General features: G+C 38.1%; 2 protein-coding genes across 5 annotated transcripts; both read right to left on the bottom strand.

The window, feature by feature from the left end:
• Nucleotides 1–95: 95 nt before the first annotated feature.
• LOC116702662 (uncharacterized) lies at nt 96–13983 on the bottom strand. Of its 4 annotated transcripts, XM_032536993.1 has the most exons (30): nt 13703–13982; nt 13483–13587; nt 13242–13355; nt 13125–13181; nt 12898–12997; nt 12301–12412; nt 11986–12228; nt 11611–11898; nt 11395–11533; nt 11127–11318; nt 10875–11015; nt 10598–10789; nt 10395–10502; nt 10159–10303; nt 9733–10012; nt 9237–9319; nt 8911–9065; nt 8415–8541; nt 8143–8274; nt 7891–8055; nt 7343–7645; nt 7111–7164; nt 6489–6652; nt 6254–6392; nt 5951–6045; nt 5742–5856; nt 5160–5368; nt 4969–5057; nt 4801–4870; nt 96–4622 (listed from the first exon to the last, which is right to left on the bottom strand). In XM_032536993.1, the coding sequence occupies exons 1-30, from the start codon at nt 13787–13789 to the stop codon at nt 4551–4553; spliced, it is 4275 nt and encodes a 1424-aa protein (XP_032392884.1). In that variant the 5' UTR covers nt 13790–13982; the 3' UTR covers nt 96–4550. The 4 variants fall into 4 exon arrangements, with proteins under 4 accessions (XP_032392884.1, XP_032392882.1, XP_032392883.1 ...); XM_032536991.1 differs by having other exon boundaries at nt 7343–7627; nt 13125–13355; nt 13703–13983; XM_032536992.1 differs by having other exon boundaries at nt 13125–13355; nt 13745–13983.
• Nucleotides 13984–15278: 1295 nt separating this feature from the next.
• Nucleotides 15279–17393, bottom strand: igfals (insulin-like growth factor binding protein, acid labile subunit). Its single transcript, XM_032538243.1, has 2 exons — nt 17302–17393; nt 15279–17188 (listed from the first exon to the last, which is right to left on the bottom strand). The coding sequence occupies exon 2, from the start codon at nt 17178–17180 to the stop codon at nt 15447–15449; it is 1734 nt and encodes a 577-aa protein (XP_032394134.1). The 5' UTR covers nt 17181–17188; nt 17302–17393; the 3' UTR covers nt 15279–15446.
• Nucleotides 17394–19723: the final 2330 nt, after the last annotated feature.

The following is a 19723-nucleotide window of genomic DNA, read 5'->3' as shown; positions in this document are numbered from 1 at the left end:
TTATTTTTTTTTTTTTGCCTTAAGCTCTTTTGTAGGTATTCCTTAGTTTTATATATATATATATATATATATATATATATATATATATATATATATATATATATATAAGCTAATGTCTGAAGCATTTGTGTGTACTGTGAAACATGATTTGGATATTTCCTCTTGTTAAATCATGGCATGGTTCTAGATATTATTAAGATTTCATAGAAAAAATGCTAAATAGTTTCTACTTTCATAGTGCGATTTATAAAATTTCAATCAAATAAGTGCAAACTGAATGCATTTTTGGCATAACCAGCAGCTGTAAAATCAGTTAAGGCACATGCTACATGTTCAGGCTGTTATTCAATCAGTTAGTTTTGTTTTGTAGAGATGTATATAGCCTAGCATATTAGAGAAGCATGTCTCGTATTTGCTAAAAGCCTGAGATGGTGATTTTTGTAGGAATCTAGCCTCTTGACCTTGTCTAGAACATATCGGCCTCTAACTTTAAAGTGCCTTGCCTTAGTTTAAAAAGGATAAGTGTAGAATTGTAAGAGCAAACACAAGTAGTTGAAGCTTGCGCACAGGTTTCGGCATAACATGTTTTGTTTAATTTTGCAGAAGCATTGACCTGTATGACTATATGTGTATATATATATATATATATATATATATAAATATATATGTCAGTGTGTTTGGCCCAATCCCAATAAGTATTTCTGCAAAATATAATTGAAAACAAACATTGTCAGTGCCTGTGTCCTGACCTTAGTGATGAACCTTCCCTCCAACCACCCACCCACCCACTCATTCCTTGGTCGTGGTGCTCTTTTGGTGCAGCTTCAGTGTTTGAAATTAGGTTTTTCAATTCAACATTTGGGAGTATGCAAACATAGCTCACATGAATTTATATAGCAACATATGGAGAAAAAAAAAGCTTTTTAAACAGTTTACTGTTTAATTTGTCGTATTGTAATAATTCTGCAGTGAATGAAGAATTCCGTAGTTAACTTGTAAGTTGGAAAGGACTTGTATAGGAAGTGCTTAGGTTCCGCTAATTGAAATGACCTTCTACTGTGTTAAAAAAAAAAAGAAAAAGAAAAAAGAATTGTGCGTTAAATTCAATAGAAAATCATGTATCTCCTGGTACACTTTGTGCTACTTCTAAATATGAGGAAATGCATTGTTTACATTCACATAAATGACAGTTAAGAAACTCAGAGGGAACTTATAAAAAAGATTTTTGGTATTTAAGCGTTTTCATGATTTCATCATATTACAGCATAAAAGGCTAAACACTTCTGGTATTGCATGTTATGCAATATATTAACCAGCTACAAAAAAAGAAGAAGAAAAAAAAAAAGGTTTGCACTGGGTCACACTGCCGGAATATTTGTATTGACTTATTTTTAGAGTAGTAAAGGCTTAATAACTTCTGCAAGCTTCGCTACTACTGGAAAAGGTATAAATGTAGTTTATTGTAATACATTTAGATGTTTGAATGTCGTTGTGCATCCAATGCTCAGATTTCAAAAACTATGAAACAATCTTCTAAAAAGTCTTCTGCATCTAACTTGACTAAATCTTATTTTAATTGAATTATTGATTTGTAAATCCATTTGAGTCAAAGTGTCAGTTCTTTTGTAAAGGATGAATGATGTCACAGACATGTTCTGCTGTAGATTGCCCCATTTTTGAATTGATGGAAGGTAAATGTATATTTGTCGGATTTATTTCCCCTCATACACTGGATAGCAGTGCACGGTGAAGCTAACTTTACAAGGTTCTTTGGTCTATTTTGGTTTGCCTGGGAGGCTAACTAAATTAATGATGTCTAGTGTGTAAATCTAAAAATTAACCAAAGTTGTGTTCCAGTAGCTGTCCAAATATTTATTCTAAAGGGAAATGTACCCTTGAACAAACAAGTTAAAATCATTTCTAAGGTTTTGGACATATCAGCCTGTAGTTGTGTACAGGGCTGGGTCTGGGAGGTCAGAGCACCAAGGCCATTCAGATAGAACTGAGACTGCATTGTGAGTGGCCAGAGTTCTGTTTTTGGATGGATTTTTGCTTTGATATTTCATTCAGTTGGACATATATCCTTGTAGTGAGTAAACAGGACTACGCCGACAGCTTTTGCTTTCAACATTAATAGACTTGAACCCTATTTTTTGCAGTTTTACCAAAGACCTGAAGTATTGTTATTTCTTTCTTTTTGTATTACATTTCATCATTTGTTTTATTTCAGTAATTTTTTAAGTAATCACCTAGTACCTTAAATAGATAATGTTCATTAACGGTAATTAATGGCATCTTTTTCTATCTAAAGTTAGCTATAGTGAGTTGTTACAGAATTGATCAAAAATGCATGGTTCAGATCCTTAAAAAATGTGTATTTGTATATTGGATTTTGTGCTAAGTATACATTGACATTTATGGCAGGTTTGTGCAATACTGGCTAGCACATGCCGACATAAGTGAGGATTCAGTTTAAGTGTTGTCTACAGTAAAGGAATGTCAAGGGTGAATGACATTTGTGCTTCTAAAGTGGCCATATAAACTTTTGTCTGTTGATTTTACTTAACTACATAATCTCTATCACTTTGGAAATAGGTGGTTATGCATTATATGCTGTTATGATAGACCTACCATGACTGTAAGGTGCTTTCTTTCTATATGACTCTTTGCTTTCTATTTCTTGAAGCCGTGGTCCAAATTAGTTTTTGGTTTTGGAAAATGACAGGACAGATGATGATTGTGACAAACATCAATGGCAGATACAGACATAATTAAAACTGAGTTGTTGTTGTTGTGGTCATGGTAATTTGTTGTCAGTCTCTCTAGTGGTCTACTCGCCCCAATTCAAGTTTTCTAAAACGTAATGAAACATTTACTTGATAAGCACAGGTTACATTTCTTAAGATATGTTAAAATGATCTCTAATGGACCAATTTCAAGTACATCTGTGCCTTTTAATAACTACATGTTGATTGGTATCATTATCATTAAGAGAATATGACTCAAAGGCAGTGTTTTCTCAGTCAGATTAAAACATATAACATTCTTGTTTGGAATCAAAATTCCAGTGCCTTACAATATTTTTGTGGACCACAATGTGATTGGTAAATGATCCTCTGGATTCAGGCTACTCAAACTGAAAGTAAAAAAGGCTGATCTAATGAGATATGTTTCACCATTTCCCCGGGAGGAATCAAAGGTTATAAGTGATTAATGTCTATCTCAGTCTGTATTTGCCATACCATTAAAAAAACAAAAAAAAAAAACAGCAATACTTACCCATTGAATACACAATTTTGATCTCAATTAGTCATTTGGCACCAAAAACTCTTCTCAAAAATGGTTTGTTAGGAAAAGCACCAAATAGAAAGAATCTTGTAAATGAACTGTAATAGATGTATCATTATGCTCTGCATTGAAATAGTTTCTATTTTGCATTATGGTTAGTTGTTGTGTTGTCTTTTTGTTTTTAATATTTTGAAAATGGAGCCTGAAGATTTATGCAATCTTGTACATGTATAGGAGTATTATGTATGAAGCTGTTAAATTTAAGTAAATACTAGTACAGCAGCTGTTGTCAAAAGTAAATAATCTGAATGTGGAACCATTTGTTCCATATACTTTAAAACATTTCAGTAGAAATGTTATTTGAACATTGAAGCCCTGAAATATTGAATGTAATGTTCTAAATTAGATATTCAATGAATAGGTCACTGGATATTATGGAGCGCAATTAATTCATATTGATGTAGCATCTAGCTGTGAACTGCTATTCAATAAAATTTATTAGAACTAAAACAAATGCAAGTTTTCAAGTTTCTATTTGTCAGCATAATGAGGTAATATAAGGAAAGAAATGTATTTTTCTCAAGGTTATACAATGATTTAATAGAGAATGTTTTAAATCTGAGGAAACTGCATTTCTTGCGTTCATTTCCTAATGTTAGTGGGTTTAGACATTATTTATAGATTAAACTATATGTCCCTCATTTTGTGACGAGCTCTATGGATATGTAGGAAATTCTTTACTGATAATCGTAGAAACTATTTTGTTGGTGTATTGATATTTTTTGTGTTGTGAACACAAACATAGGTGCATAAGTCTTAGAATACTAGATTTTTGTTTTCTACATTGAGGATTGTGTACAGCATATTTTATGTAGTGTATTACTAGTTTGTTAACACTTGTTAAAATGTTACACTACAGTTATGCAATGGTTTACAGAGTTCACAAAATTATTTTTATCATCTTGAGAATTAAAATAATTTTTCATCTGAAATGTGTGAATACTTTTGGTCTCAAACACAATTTACAGAATCAAATAACAGAAAATAACTGCTTGTGCCTTAAAAGTGGACAGCATAGGAGGGGGAAGGTGATACAAGGTGACACTACAGTGACTTGGAAAAATAAGTTGATTATACAAAACAAGTCTTTCCTGAACATCTTAAATTACAAATTACATTTTTTTTTCAGAACAGTTATTTGAAAAGGCTAACAGAAGTAGGTTTACCGTTGGCATGCTTGTACTAGGGCACCCATTTAAACTTTATGGCACGGTGACAGTTTGACAGCTCTCAGGAGACAAGGCATCAAATAGGTAGCACATCAGCTGCTTGGCCTGGAGGGGAGAACACAACACATTCAAAGGGGACCTGTTGATCTATATAATAATTTTTTAAGACAAGACAGCACATCGGTACACCTGGGTGGTTTATACAAAGCAGCCAATGTTATGTTAATCTATTAGGAATAAATAAAGGCCTTAAAGAAAAACATGAATTATATTCATCATTTACCTCTTCCTGATTCTCTGGATAGATTATAATTTCCCCCACTTTTTCGAGATCTGACCTCTTCTTGTAAATGCTAGTGTAACAATAAAATACAAAGGGGAAATGAAACAGTTTTTATATATAAATAGTCTGCATGTCTGCACAATAGGTTTGAGTTGTCTCTTTCCATACCTTTCAAGGATCAAGTTAAAGCATGTCACAATCTTTTTCCCTTGTAGAGCCATGATGAGACAGGGTGCCATTGTGTGAAGGTGAGCCATCTTTTGAGGAAACATGAGACCAGGGGAAATCAATTGCTGATTGCTCTGTTTATAAGACAGCGATAACTCTAAAACAACTTATTTCAAAGACAGTCTTCTAACCCTTTCATGTCCTCTCGATGACATTTTCAGTGTATCAGCGATGTGTTTCCTCTGCTCGTGATCCAGAATGCTCATCCTCCCCGCCACAAGATGGCAGTCTGACCTTAGCAGCTGCTCAAGCATGTCCAGCTGGGATGGCACTTGGCTGAGAGGTGAAGCATTTAAGGGTATCAGCAGACAAGTTGTCTGCCAGTTGGCACTGTGCATCTCTGGTACCAATAAACAAGCAAAACAGGACATTTATTTTATTTACAAAGGTCATCTGGAACCAAGTCATATTTCAACATCCATTCCAGAGGAGTCCCTGCCAAAGTCACAATAAATGATTAAATAATTTGAAGGGACCTATTTTTCTTTAGTAAATGATTGAACCATGCAATGTTCAACGCTTTGACTTTAAAGTAAATTCATTAATGACAACAGTCAGGAAAATGTGCATAAATGAGTACACCACTAATGCAGCCTGAATACAGAGCATAGCCTAGTTCTGCAGTTTACAGCATTGCTTTTAGCAATCAATATTGTTATTGATACATGCAATTGTCTGTTTATCAAAATAAAACCTCAAAAAGTAGTCCAAACCTCCATTTGTTCCTGATACCATTGAAGGTGACAGACCGTCCTGGTCCACAAGGGCCAGTGTGCAGCTTTGTTTGCGCTCCACAGAGGCTAAAAGGTCTGAACGCATGCTGAGTATCTGAAACAAGAAACCAAGCATAAACACAGGATGTCTGCCTTTAATCAGACAAAAGTGCAACCCAAGACCTGAGTCCTGTGTGTGACATGCATACCTGCTCCTGTCTCATTGTGCTGGTCTCAGAACAGCAAAGCCCCTCTGGAAAAAGCCTCTTCACATCCTGAATTGCTTTCTGATATGATCCTGATGCTATAACATTGGTTAGAGACATTTTAAACATACAAAAAGGCAAGGCAAGTGTATTTGTATAGCACATTTCATTCACAAAGGCAATTCAAAGTGCTTTAAATAATAATCACTAGTACTGTGGCACACATAGCTATTTAGTTCTTGAATGTGTACCAGTATAATGGACAGTGCACGGAACCATGGATGCCACCGGATAAATGAGCCATACCATAATAGGTCCACAGGGATGAGTCATCTTGGCTCAGCACATCCAGCAGCCTCCTCACAGCATTCTCCCCCTGGAGGCAGAGAGCTAGTGAGGAGCCAGAGCACAAGTACTCCATGTGGGCCTCCAAGTCTGAAGGGTCCTGCACACAACAGTTAACGCTGTATCAATGACCAAGGCTTAGGTTTTTGCATGAAAGGAAAGCTTATTTTTCAGACAGATAGTTATTATTGGTTACACTTTGTGCAGGTAGTAGTGAGGTAGCATTGCTTTTGTCCAGGCTCACTACATGCAGGCCCACCAATGTGAGGCCACTCAGCTGGAGTTTTTGGCCGATTTTAGCCAGAGAGTGATTCCAGATTCCTGGCTTGAACAGGCACACAGTGAGCAGCATCTGTGGACCTGGAAAGAAAGTTGAATGTTCAATATTATATGCATTGACACATTATCAAACACAACTCTCTAACCAAAAGACTTCTCTTTTGGTGATCACATCAACGTTGTAACGAAATGCACAGAAAGTCTAACTTTGACCACAGTGAAACATTGACATGGTAATACAGTTGGCCACTGTTATACACAAGCCCAAGCTCAACAAAATATATTAGTGCCTCAGATTTAAATTGAAAATGTCTTATCTGTTTTGTGATGTGAAGACATACAAATCTTATTACTATATATATACTATATCTGCTGTCTTTAGCTTATGAGCCAGAAAACTGTGTGCACGCTGAGTCAAAGAGAGTTTATCAGTTTAATTCCTCAGATTTATAGAATAAAAGAAACGCTGCAATGGAAAATTACAATATAAAACTGCAATTGTGATGTGCTCTGTAGTTGTGATGCTATTTAAGACAAACCTTTTATATCGCAGTTTTGGGGAGGAAACTTCAGAACTGGGAGTACGCTGTGGTCTGTAGAGGAAAGAAGTGGGTTGATGAGCTTTTTCCCCAGCCTATACAAGACTATACTCTTATTTCTCCTTAAATGTTGTGATAGGCTTACATACTTCAAACTGTAGCATCCCTTAAGAGAATTGATTTTAGACTTGGTATCTGATTGCAAGTTGTATACAGCAATCGGCACACTTACCAGGAATCATCTCATGCTCAAAGAAGAAGAGGGAGGCTTGTCTGAAAGCCACTTCAGGTGTGGGTGACATCAGGGCACTGAGGTTACCGGGGTAATCGCGTGGTAGAAGCTTCCTCAGTGAAGAAAAAACATCCACCCGTCTAAGAGCACACACTAGGGCAGGAGAGGATGTCAGATTCTCCAGGCTGTCTTTACAGAGCTGTTCTCCCACTTCGTATGGACTCAGTTCCTGAGCCTGAAGTCGAGTCAATGCAGGCAGCCACTTCAGGCCAAGCAGCTTGAATCCTGCATGTCGGACATCAACTTGATTATCATTTTTCTTTTTCTTTTTTTTTTAAAGTTACAACCATTGAAAAAAAAAGGAGAGGTAAGTTAAGAGAATTTTGATGAAAATCTTCACTCGCGTTCTCACTAATCTGTTCATTCATTTAATTAACTGGTATGTGTATTTGTGTATTTGACAGTGTATTCTGTTTGTTTACTGCCACTTCCAGTTCCAAAACCAAGGACAGGCTGTGCTTTCACAAATGCAGTTGAACTTCACCCACCTTGTGGCCCTTCTGTCAGCACTCTGTGTAGGAGGTTTAGGCCTTGGCTCATGTACTTCCCACACAAGGTCAAAATTGCCACCTGTTCCATGTCAGAGTTGAATGCACACTTATTATGTGACAGGATCACCCTGGAAGGATCTGGCACCGCCCACATACACTTAACTAAAAAGAAAATATACAGACAAAACATAAAAGGAAACAGCAGAGGAGAACCTACTACTTTACTGACACTGAACACACAGTGCTTACCAAAGATATGGAACAGTTTCTTGCTGTAAGGCACAGCGTGGAAGCAGAAGCTTGGCTCTACAGTGTTAACACCATCAAGTCTGGAGTGGATGCAACCCAGAAGCTTTTGTGCCTTAAATTCTGTCATTAGGGCTGAAACAATTTAACAATGTTATTTTATTGTCAAAGAAACTTTGTAATGCTTTTAACATTATTGCACCAGAATGTTTATTTTTGATATAATTTAGAGAAATAAATTCTGATGTACATATAATTAGAGATGGAATTCAGACCTGCTGGCAGACTAACACTGTGGTGCACTGCATTCTCTCTCCTCAGTAACAACAACAGACAGTGAGAGGGTAGCTCCAGCGGACACTGATCCTGGGTCACAGAATGTGGACTACAGAACACAAGGGTCTAGAGAAAACATACGCAGGTGTCAAGACTGATAAAAAAAAATACATTTCATTAGACCCAAACAGCTTAGAAATTGGCCTACAGTTAAAGGTGCATTTTCTGCACAGATGCCAATTACAGCCAAATGTTCCATTATGATAGAAATTTATTTTTTAATATAATTCCTGGATTTCAAGACCAGCTCCAAGGTCTTATAACCTCAATTCATTCTCCTTTCCACCTCTAAAAATGTATTCAGTAAATAAAAAATTCTCTACAAATCAAATAGTATATAATAGAATATATTTGATCACTGATTGACTTTCGTCATTAGGTTCAATAAACTAATGTCTTTCTATTCTACACACAAATTGTATCTCGCAGTTCTACCTGCTGGTTGGAGAGTCCAATGACTGCAGCTTTATTGCTCTGAAGCTGCAGCCTCCGCAGCCCCCGCAGACTGAAGCCTCTGTGTTCACAAACAGCCAACACATGGCTGTAGCAACATGGAGGCACAGCAGGCGACACCACAAGGAGTAAGTCAGCTATGCGGGGTGAGAGAAGGATTAGTGGCCCCATTCAAATAATAATCTTTGGTCCTTGCTCCAAACAAAATTTCCCTTAGGACTGCAAAGATGAAAGTTAAAAAAGGAAATGTAAGGAGAAGCCAGTTTTCCCCCTTGTGACAGTTTTGGCTCCTTGTTCAGTTACGGTACCTTTTGTTGAAGCACACAAAAAGGAAGGTGATCTGCTCAAATTGAACAGGCTGTCTCCGAGTTTGTCATCTGAAGGTGTATCTCTGCAAACAAAAGAGAAGGGGACTGATTATAACATTATTAGAACAAAAACAGTGCCACAGTAATAAAGAGACTATGCTTTAGTATGCACTAAGTAAACCTTGTGGACTTTAGGGGATTGCAGTTATAGAATATCTTGAATCTCTAAGAGCTGACTGCAAAAGTCACTTAGCAGGTTTAATCAAAACTTTAAAAAAAAAAGTTGATTTGCACAGTATTTCTTTGTTATATTAGTGAAATTTTGCTCATTGAAAGGTGTCAGTTTTTCTTAGGACATGAAGATTTAAATTGAGAATTCTTTTGAAAAAACAAACAAGAGTTCAGAGCAATTTCAGTCAATCCACAGTTCATATGAAATACTATAGAAAAATAATTAAAACAACAACATATATATGATGTAAAAAAGTTGTCACACCGGTTGTGATTCTGTGCATTTCCTCCTGGAAGTCTTCCTGAAAACCACAAGCACAGCTCCCTGTGGACTTGACTGGCCAGTCGAGGGGAGTAGAAGAGTGGAGGTTCTTGACCTCTGCAGTGAAGGGGGTTAAGAGAAGTTGGATCTGTCATTTTGGGCAGCAGAGGATCTAAGGAACTAATTAAATCTTTCAACACGGTGTGGGCTTGAAGGCCCCGAACAGCAAGGGCAAGAACAGGCTGGCAGGTCTCATCAGTTCTCTGGATAACTGGAACAGCACCTATAAATCAGGGGGGAGGGTTTTACAGACAGTTTGTATTCAATAAGAACACAGGCACAGTTGGATCCAGGATGCACACCAGATCAATGAGCCAGAAGGACAGTTATTAAGTATTTTATGACCCGGTGGCTTTAGTTATGTCCTACCAGCACTGTCACTCAGGAATCCCTGAGGTGGATAAAGGAGCCGCAGACCACACACATCGAGTCCTGAGTCGAGAATAAGCTGGAGAGTGTAGTGTGTTTTGAGGGGATGTAGGAGGAAAGCCTTGCATCCCAGAGTAACTGACACCTGCAACAAAAATGAGATGAGGAATCAGTTATTCCACTTGTATTCCTTTGCCTCTGAACAGACACACAATTTTCAAGGACAACATGCTCACCTCCGTGTGCAGCTCTTGTGTGGACTCTCTCCCTTTACAAACACGCTCCTGAGTTTCCACAGTCTGCCAGTAAAACCCTGGACTGAGACAAAATGTCCTATCTATAATCTGAAATACAAAGCCAAGGGAACAAAATACAGTCAACAGAATGTAAAATCAGTGCTTAAAACACATATGAAATCACACTCTCTGAAGCAAACCACCTTTTTGTCAGAGGTGGTGGAGATGAAAACATTTAAACAGGAGGAGGGCAGATGGATGGGCGTGGCATAGGCATGTTTGTCCAGCAAGCTTTTGAGCTGAGGTAGCCAGTGGGCAATTAGAGTCAGTGAGGTCTCAGAGAGGAACCTGCAGACATGGTTATAGAAAGGTGCATGGATGTCCACGTCCCTTTTCTACAAAACCAACAAAAAGAAAAACAGCGTCAGCGCGGACATTGTAAAGCCTACAGAGTGTTTTTTTGTTGTTGTTGCTATTCACCCTTGGTGTGTAAGACTGATGAGCCACAGCTAAAACATGCAAAGCAAGTCCACCCTCTGTCCACAGCTGCTGAAGTCCTGCAACCCAGAATGGGACCTGTGCACGGACCTTGTCTTCATTATGGCCTGAGTCTGGGCCAACCTAATTCGCATGGATGAACAAGGATATGACCCTTACATGGTGAAACATGAACTCAGCTTTGTGAATGACAATTGTCGACACACATTAGGAGAGAAGCCACTGCTCACTAACCAAAGACAGAAACCAAGCCACTAATGTGTTGTAGATGTCTGATTTGGTTGCAGCTGGATCCAGATGTTTTTTCCTCCCATGAGCTCTTGCTTCAACCATGCCAGGACTGGAGAGGTTGACGGTCAGTAGCATACACCCCTTACTTTCAATATTTGCTGGCAGCGTACTGATTGACTGTAGATGAGATGCTTCCTAAAAAACAAGTCATTGTAAGTCTCTTTTTTTTTTAATTTTAAGTACAGTAAAATTTAAGTTTTGTGTCACTTACAAAATCATAAAGAACACCAGTCCTTTCAGCAGCTGGGTGCTTCTGGTTGACAGATTTGTGTGGACGATGTATTTGTAGTTGTTTGAAAATCTGCTGGTGTTGTTCATGTTGTAATGTCTGCTTGACTTGTTGTTGGTCACTAACAAAAGCATTGACATGGTTAAATACTTGTTTATTCTCTATGATGTGCTGAATGAATAAAGAAAAAATACATACCTCAGATGCTTTGATTCTTTGATTGTACTTTGCTGAGTTGTTGGTGGGCTTTCCATTTTAGAGTTTCTGTATTCAAACTGTACAAGTGAAGATTGTTTATCTTCCCACAGATGGTGTGACTCATGGCTACATGTAGACTCTACAAGCTGGTTTAACTTCTCTTTCACTTCTTCTGCTTCATTTCCAGACACTGAATAGGGAGGATCTGTATATTTTTGGAGATATTTATTCCCATTTCTATTAATCTCCCTGATTTTCTGAAGCAACATACTCTTGCCAGTCACTTCCCTGGAAGCAAGTAGAAAAAACACTATGAAGTGAAACAAAATGTGCATGACTGAAGCATGACAAATGTGTCTAATGCAGGATATATACCTGTCCCCCATTTGTGAGTCAGCAGGCACTTTGAGATTGGAATTCGTTGCAGGTGGTGTTTCCTGGTGAGTGTTAAGTTTGGCTGGTGACTTTGACACTGATGTAAGATTTGGGGATGTTCTCAGTGGTTTTATTGAAGGATCAGGACAACGCAGGTCAATATAAACAGTGGGACATTCCTGGTGGCTCAGCTGCAGCTCTGCTTCCATCCTCTTGGATGATTTGTTGCACACATTATTCTGTCTGCATCAAACAGGTGATTATTATCTTATTATCATACATTTGGATCACAAAATCATAGCAGTGCTTTCTTACCTGATGTGGTTTGGAGTTTCCACAGTCTCTGGCAGATACTTAGACGACTGGCTCTGACAGAAAGTAACGAGTCTCTCCATTATGTTTCCCTGGGATCTTTCCTTGTCACCATCTATGAACAGAATTTGAGTTGAACTTACACCACAAGATAATAAATTCATAATAGATGTGGGCAAAATATTGATATTATATCGATATCGTAATATAAGACTAGATATTGTCTTAGATTTTGGAAATGGCCATATCGTAATATGGCATAAGTGTTGTCTTTTCCAGGCTGCATTAAAGTAAAGTGAAGTCATTTTCTGAACTGTTCTATTATTTGCCTTTTTCCCACTTAGTCATTATATCCACATTACTGATGATTATTTATCAAAATTCTCATTCTGTAAATGTTCTGTGAAAGCACCAATAGTCAACACTACAATATCATTGTGGTATCGATATCAAGGTATTTGGTCAAAAATATTGTCATATTAGATTTTCTCCATATCGCCCAGCCCTAATTCATAATGTAAATGGAATACATAACCCCCCCTACCCCCCACAATAATCATCAATAAACCCTTATTTGTTATTTTGTTAAAACTTACTCACCTGCACCTGTTTTTGAAGGTTCAACTGACACGCATCGCAAAGGCAGCCCATCTTCTTTCAGATTTTGGAGGACATCATCCAAATCCCACTGGTCAAGCCTCTGAATGTTAGTGTGTAACAAAACTAGTATTTTTTATAATACGGTATAACAACTAGAGAATATCAAACTGCATTAGCCACTATAACCATAAGATTATTCCTAACCATTTTTACTTTCCCAAACTCACCGCAAATGAGAGAACAGTAAAACCCATTTCAGATTCTGTTGGTTTTACGGAGACATCCTTCTTGGCTCTGTTCAACTCCACAATAACTCTCTCACAAGAAGCTGCGTCTTCAGCATCTTCTGAGTGTTTTGTACCCCAACGAGTTGCAGTAGTGCCTTCCACAATTTCATCATCATCCAACTTCATACTCTCTTCTGACCAGCATGTCTGAGCTACAGGTTTCAACAGCTCCTGATTAAACATATGCACACAAAACAAATATCAATGATTAGCGTTACCAGTCCTGTTTGTTTGGTGGTTCTGATATTACTACAATTATCACTCATGAAACTATATAGTAGCTAGCTAATTAACTAACCTCTAGTTCATCATCATCCATTGAAAACATGTCAAAGTCTTCAGGGACCTTCTGGGAAAGACCAGCTGGTCTTTGAAATATGGTGACAATCTCTTCATTCTCAGACTGTAACGTTAAGAGGAACCATTCATTTTGGTGTAAATGCAGTTAATGTTTTTGTCAGTTAGCGTTAGTTAGCTAGCAGACGTTAGCACATTTTTACGAAGAAAAAAAAACATACTGATGAAGAGTCGAAGTCGATGGTCGGTATATGTGGTTTCACCTTCTCTAGAATCGAATCCCAACACGACGAATTATTTAGGTCCATTACAAGCGGTAAAATAAAGATGTTTTATGTAGCTAAGGTGACCGTTTATTTGTCACAGTTCATTATTGTGACTCTGGTTACCATTGACAACGAAAACCTTCTCCGTGCACGTGTGATTCGTCAACAATGTTGCCTTCAGGTGCTGTCAGAAATATTGCAACAAACTAACTAACTAACTTAAGCCGCATAAGAAAATCACAGAAAAATGTTTAACACCTGAACAGACGATAGCCTACATTACAGGTGTAACGTTAACTCTTTGTGAGAAATGTTGGATGTAGGTAACGAATCTGCACCAGTCTAGGTCTGCACTCTGCATAAATATAGTAGCTAGACTTCAGTAATGCCATATGCACATTGAAAGGATTATTGAAAGGCGATTTTATTTATCTAGTTAGTGCTAAAAGGAATGACGTTAGCTAGATGTGCACTCGGCAAGTTAGCTGGCTAGCTAGCTATGCGGTGTTGCTTCCACCGTGAAGAGCCAACTGTTTCTATCCAGGTGCATGTTTTCACGGCTTTGTGTTTGTTTTATCAATCTGTTGAACTTTGCCTTTCTGCTAATTCTTGGGAGACATATGTGCTGCGTATGCATTCGCTAGCTAGCTAGGTCAGTGGGGAAGTGGCGTACATGGATGTTAACGGTATGGCTAAACTGGTGTGGACAACTAGTTAGCTATTGATGTGGGTACATGGAGAGAAACAAAATTAAGAAAGTGATGGCACACACGTTTTAAAACATTTATTGCGCTTTTAAGGCAATTTTCCAACGTTTTTTAAAGTGACAAACGGACCTTCATTAATGTTACACCAAGTATGCACACAAATTGAAGACCTTTTAGTTTCTGAACTGGAACGCTATTGTCGTAACAGTTATAGGCTATATAGCCTATTTACTTTTTAAGTTTGCCAAACGTTTGTTCAACCATCCTACCCAATGATGAACTAAATTGGGTTTTGTACCCTAGCTTAATAGGGTTAAACTTGACATTTGGTAAAACGCCATTTCAGTTTTGTTGCACTCAGTTTTTTTTGCCTGCTATCTTCATTTATATTTTCCCAAAGTACACAAATTACCAAAGCATGTTCAACATAAAGAGAGGTCCAAGATATATTAAAATATATAAAATATTTTAAAAATGCATCACATTTAAAGCTATCTATTTTGTTTTATAACTTCTGCAAACATGTTTCCATGTCAAGCAACATCACTGGTAACCTGATCCCAAATGTGGTAGAACTCAGGTCTGTACAATTCATTTTACTCTCTAATGCTAATATAAATCAAATTATTTCGAAGCATTTGAAGTGAATTGAGGGAAATAACATAAAATTCTCTCTTTTTTTGAGAGAGGTGACAATTTACCAAATGTAGTTGCATTTTCCCACATTTATACTTTAACTTATACCTCTGAAAAGTTAAAGCAAAATACATAATTGGTTTGTCTCTTCATTTAAAGAAATTCATAGCATTCCTTAAATATTTTTGAACCATTTTATCTAAAGGCAATGACAACCATTTATCTGCAAATAGTAAATGTTCTGCACGAGCCTGAATCATGTATTAGTGTTACAATTAAAATCTTGAAATCATCACTTTTTTTAAATACTACAGATAACACCAACCACTTTTCTAAACAGATTTGTGCAGATTTGTCTAGCACCATCGAAAGGGCTCACTGTCAATATCCCGCAGGTCCTGACCAGCTAGACGTGGTGGGCTGGTGCATGTAATGTTGTTGTATATGGTGATGGTTGTGTCAGGCTCTTCACCTTCTGCGTGGGTCTCCACTTGCCGAGGTATCACCAACGGATTCCTCAAGCTGTAATTTCTGAGTGGGAGGGCACTGCAATCACATTTCCACTGGTTCCCAGACAGCAAAAGTTTTTCCATACTTTCTGGAAAATCAGGGACCATGCTTGTCAAAGTATTAGCTCTCAGGTCCAGATAGCGTAGCTTTGGGAGTAGCTGCTTTGTGCCATTCTGCAAAAAGTGTCGACATTCATTGTTGGACAACAGCAAGTACTCCAAATTCTTTAGGCCAGAGAATGTATGGGTTGTGAAAACCTCCAACTTGTTGAAACTCAAGTCCAGTCCCAATAGGCCCACCAGGTCCACAAAGCTATGGCGTTCAACCACAGAGATGTTGTTGTGCTGCAAGAAAAGCCTCCGTAAACCAGAAAGTCCAGTGAAAGCTTGAGTTGTGACCCTTGCTAGGCAACCTCTGTCCAGATGAAGGCTGTGAAGCTTTGACAGACCTTTGAACATTTGGTCTGGCAGACTTTGGAAGCAGCTTCCAGACAGGTTAATGACAGCCACATGAGAGAGCCCAGTGAAACTACCAACTTGTGCCTCCTGCACCTGGTTGTGCTCCAGCTCTAGGACCTCCAGGTGACCAAGCCCTTCAAAGATCCTTTCCCCCAGCGCTCGGATCCTGTTGTAGCTGAGTCGCAGCTCTTCTAAATACTGCAGATCACGGAAAGTCCTTGGCCTAATTCCGGTGATTGAGTTGTTGGAAAGACGCAGTACATGAAGACTGTGCAGACCCAAAAATGTGTCATCATGGAGAGAAGTCAGTCTGTTGTTTGTGAGATCCATCCATCTTAGTGACTTCATGCCAAAGAAGGCCCTGGGTACCACTGTCACGATCTGATTCTGGGCCAGGTAAAGCTTTTGCAGTTTAGTGAGTTTAACAAACACATTAGCTTTGATGACCTTGAGGTGATTTCCAGTCAGATCTAACTCTTTAAGCTCGGCAAGATTTTGGAAAAGCTGTGGCTGCAAGTACGGGAGTCTATTCCCTGCTAGAACAAGCTCCCGTAGACCTTGTAGGTCATGGAAAACAGTCTCAGGTAAAACTGCTAATGAGTTCCATCCTAGGTTGAGAAGCCACATGTGTGAGAGTCCTGCAAACAGTCTTTCTTCAATACGAGTGAGGTGGTTGTTATGCAGACTAACTGAAGCAAGGTTAGGTGTATTGTGGAAGATTGTAGCTGGTAACACCCGGATGTGATTTCGCTCAAGGTGAATGTGTGCTAGCGACCTAAGTCCTTTGAAAGCCTGAGGGTCAAGTGTCACTACTTTGCCACTCTGCAGATTCAAAAAATCCAGGTTAGAAAGATCCTTGAAAGATGCTGCTGGGATGGAGGTGAACAGGTTGCCATCTAGCCAGAGTGAATGAGTGAATGGGGGCATGTCAGAGGGGAGTTGCGTCAAGTTACGAGCACTGCAGTACATGTTAAGCTCCAAGCTGTAGTCATCGTGCAGACAGGTGCATCCCTTAGAACATGGAATAGGCTCTTCGACCACTTTCTCTCCAGCTGTGTCGGGGTCTGGCAACACCAGTGATGTTCCCAGAACCCACAACACCAACAGCACAATGGTTTGCATACTAATTGCTGTGGATAGAATATAAATATCAAATATAATACTCAGTAAATTCACAACAGAATTCAGACATGTTTGAATTATGAATGTTGTAATACTGTAAGGCCTGTATTATATTGCTTACCTTAAATATGAGAGGTCTTGATGTGAGACGGACAGGCTGTGAAACACTGACAATGACTGAACCTTGTGCAATTGTTTGTATGCTGAATGGAAAGTCAGCCAAGCCCCCTTTTTTTTTTTTTTTTTTTTTTTTTTTTTTTTTTTTTTTTAGTCGGCTGCACTGAATATGTACAATTAACCCATTAATATCCATTAGACTTGTGCTGAATGTTGCACATACAATCTTGTACATTTTTCATGTACTGATGTTTTTTTTTTTTAGATGTTCCTATTTTGTTTTCCACCAACATCAACTTCGATCATTTTAATGCAATTATGCCATGTCCTTAATCGTTTTTATTTATTGTCAACCTGATAAGGGATTTTGTCTAAGTGGCCTTTGGTGTTTACTAAAGTCATGGTACTGTCACTGAGTGCATGTGCTGTACATTTAAACTGATAAACGATACAGTACGGTAGAGATTAGATGAACCCAGTGCACTAGACCTTTTGACTGAATTTAAGACTTTCTGTTTTCTTCTCTTTTCTTTAACTTTCAACAAATGCATTTACAAGTGCATTTGACATGGGGTAATCTGTATTTCACTTGTTTCCTCAAACTTGGAAGTGTATACCTCCTATTAAATATTGTTGGAGATTTAACCATCCCCCTACAATACCTACTTGTTAAATTTAGATAAAACCAACAATTCACACCTTTCTACACAGTGGCAGCTTTATGTAAGGGACTTCATGAAAGACAGTGCCATTTCTGTTTCATACACGTATTTGACAGTGCATGATGATGTCAGTTCCACAAGTCCATTTCCTAATCACATCAATGATTGCAATGACTAACTTTCTGTTTACCCTTTTTCTTGGTATCTGGGTTCTTTTAGACAACCATGAACTGGTCATGCACTAAAGGACAGCCATATGCAGATAACACTGGGTGCTTGCACATTAATTTTATTGACTGACTTGCTAACACTGGATTCATAACACTATACAGAAAAAGTATCATGTTGAACATATCCTGTTAGTTTGCAAAGTCAATAAGTAGCCAAAATGTAATCAGGAAGGTAGGCAGAGTACGTGCAACCTTACCTCATGTGCAGTATAGTTGCCTAAGGTTGCACTTACTAGATTTACTGGAAATCTCTTTCTAATTACTTTGTTTTTATATAAAAAAGTGATGGTCATGGATCCCATCAGTGTTTAAGTTTAAATCTAAAATGTATGTTTAATTAAATTCATGTATATGCAACAATAAATGTGGAACAAATTGGACATGCAGTGATTCTCACGTATCCTCTATATTCCATTAGAAATAATTTTCTGTGATTAAACACATTTATGTCACATACCAACAATAAATGCATGTCACATTTATTTTTAATGGCATGTGAATAGTGAAACCAACCTCAGCAGCCAGTCAATCTCCATTTCACTGATCCTGAAGAAAATTGTGAGGAAATGGAGGACACAAATGCATTCTAATTTGTATTTCTCTTGCCAATAGAGAGCACTGCTGGTCTGTTGTCACATTTAGGCCCAGAAGATTTGAATGCTCTTTGTCTGTAAAGGGTTCTCTTTACCTTCTAAAGGAATCACTTTGTTTAATGCTAAATTTTAGTATAACCAGAAGTCATAAGCAGATACATTTAAACACATAGGTCATATACTCAATATTGTTGAGCTGCTGCTCTCCTATTTCTTAATGTCTTTGGGCAATGCATGTACTGAAGGCTGCAGCATGTCAACAATTGAAAGGGAGTTTGGTTGCTTTTGTTTCATAGAATGAATATAAAATAATTTAACAAATAGGGAAATAATACACTGCCATTTTTACTGCTGCTTCTGTCAAACAATTGCCATACCAAATGGCTGCCACAGTGAGTTGTTTCTTGATTGTTGCTCCCCTGACAAACACCTCTAATTGGCTCATTCCCTGTCACCCAATCAGACACAAAGGTGTCCAGGTTTGTCAGTTGCTGCTGGCTTCCTGTGTGGAGGAGAATAGTCTTTGTAGTGAGCAGCAGAGCCTGCTGCTGTGCCTGTAAATGTTTGACTTGGCTGAGCCTTGCTTCTGGAAAGATAATTTTCTCAAATCATTCTAGATACAGTTGTGCTTCCTCAGCAGTGAAGAACAGGCCTGAAAGGCATGATGTCAATCTAAATTGGATGGAGGCCTGCTGATCATTGTAAAAACTCATCATGATGTCTCCTCCGCTCTACTGCTCTGCAAATGTCAGAGAACTATTGACATTAAATGCCAAGTAAGCCTAGTAAAAACTTTTAGAATCCATTAAAGCAAACTGTACATAATGGGTCTCCAGATGAACGCCGTTGCTGCTGTTGGGTGGGATTAAACCTGTGGTGTGTAATTTATATTTGGTATTGTTGGTCAAAAAATCCATATTATTCTTTCAGCATATTGTAAT

The sequence above is a fragment of the Etheostoma spectabile genome, chromosome 15 (genome assembly GCF_008692095.1).
Source record: "Etheostoma spectabile isolate EspeVRDwgs_2016 chromosome 15, UIUC_Espe_1.0, whole genome shotgun sequence".
Classification (NCBI taxonomy): Eukaryota; Metazoa; Chordata; class Actinopteri; order Perciformes; family Percidae; genus Etheostoma; species Etheostoma spectabile.
This window is presented reverse-complemented; position numbering and strand designations above follow the sequence as displayed.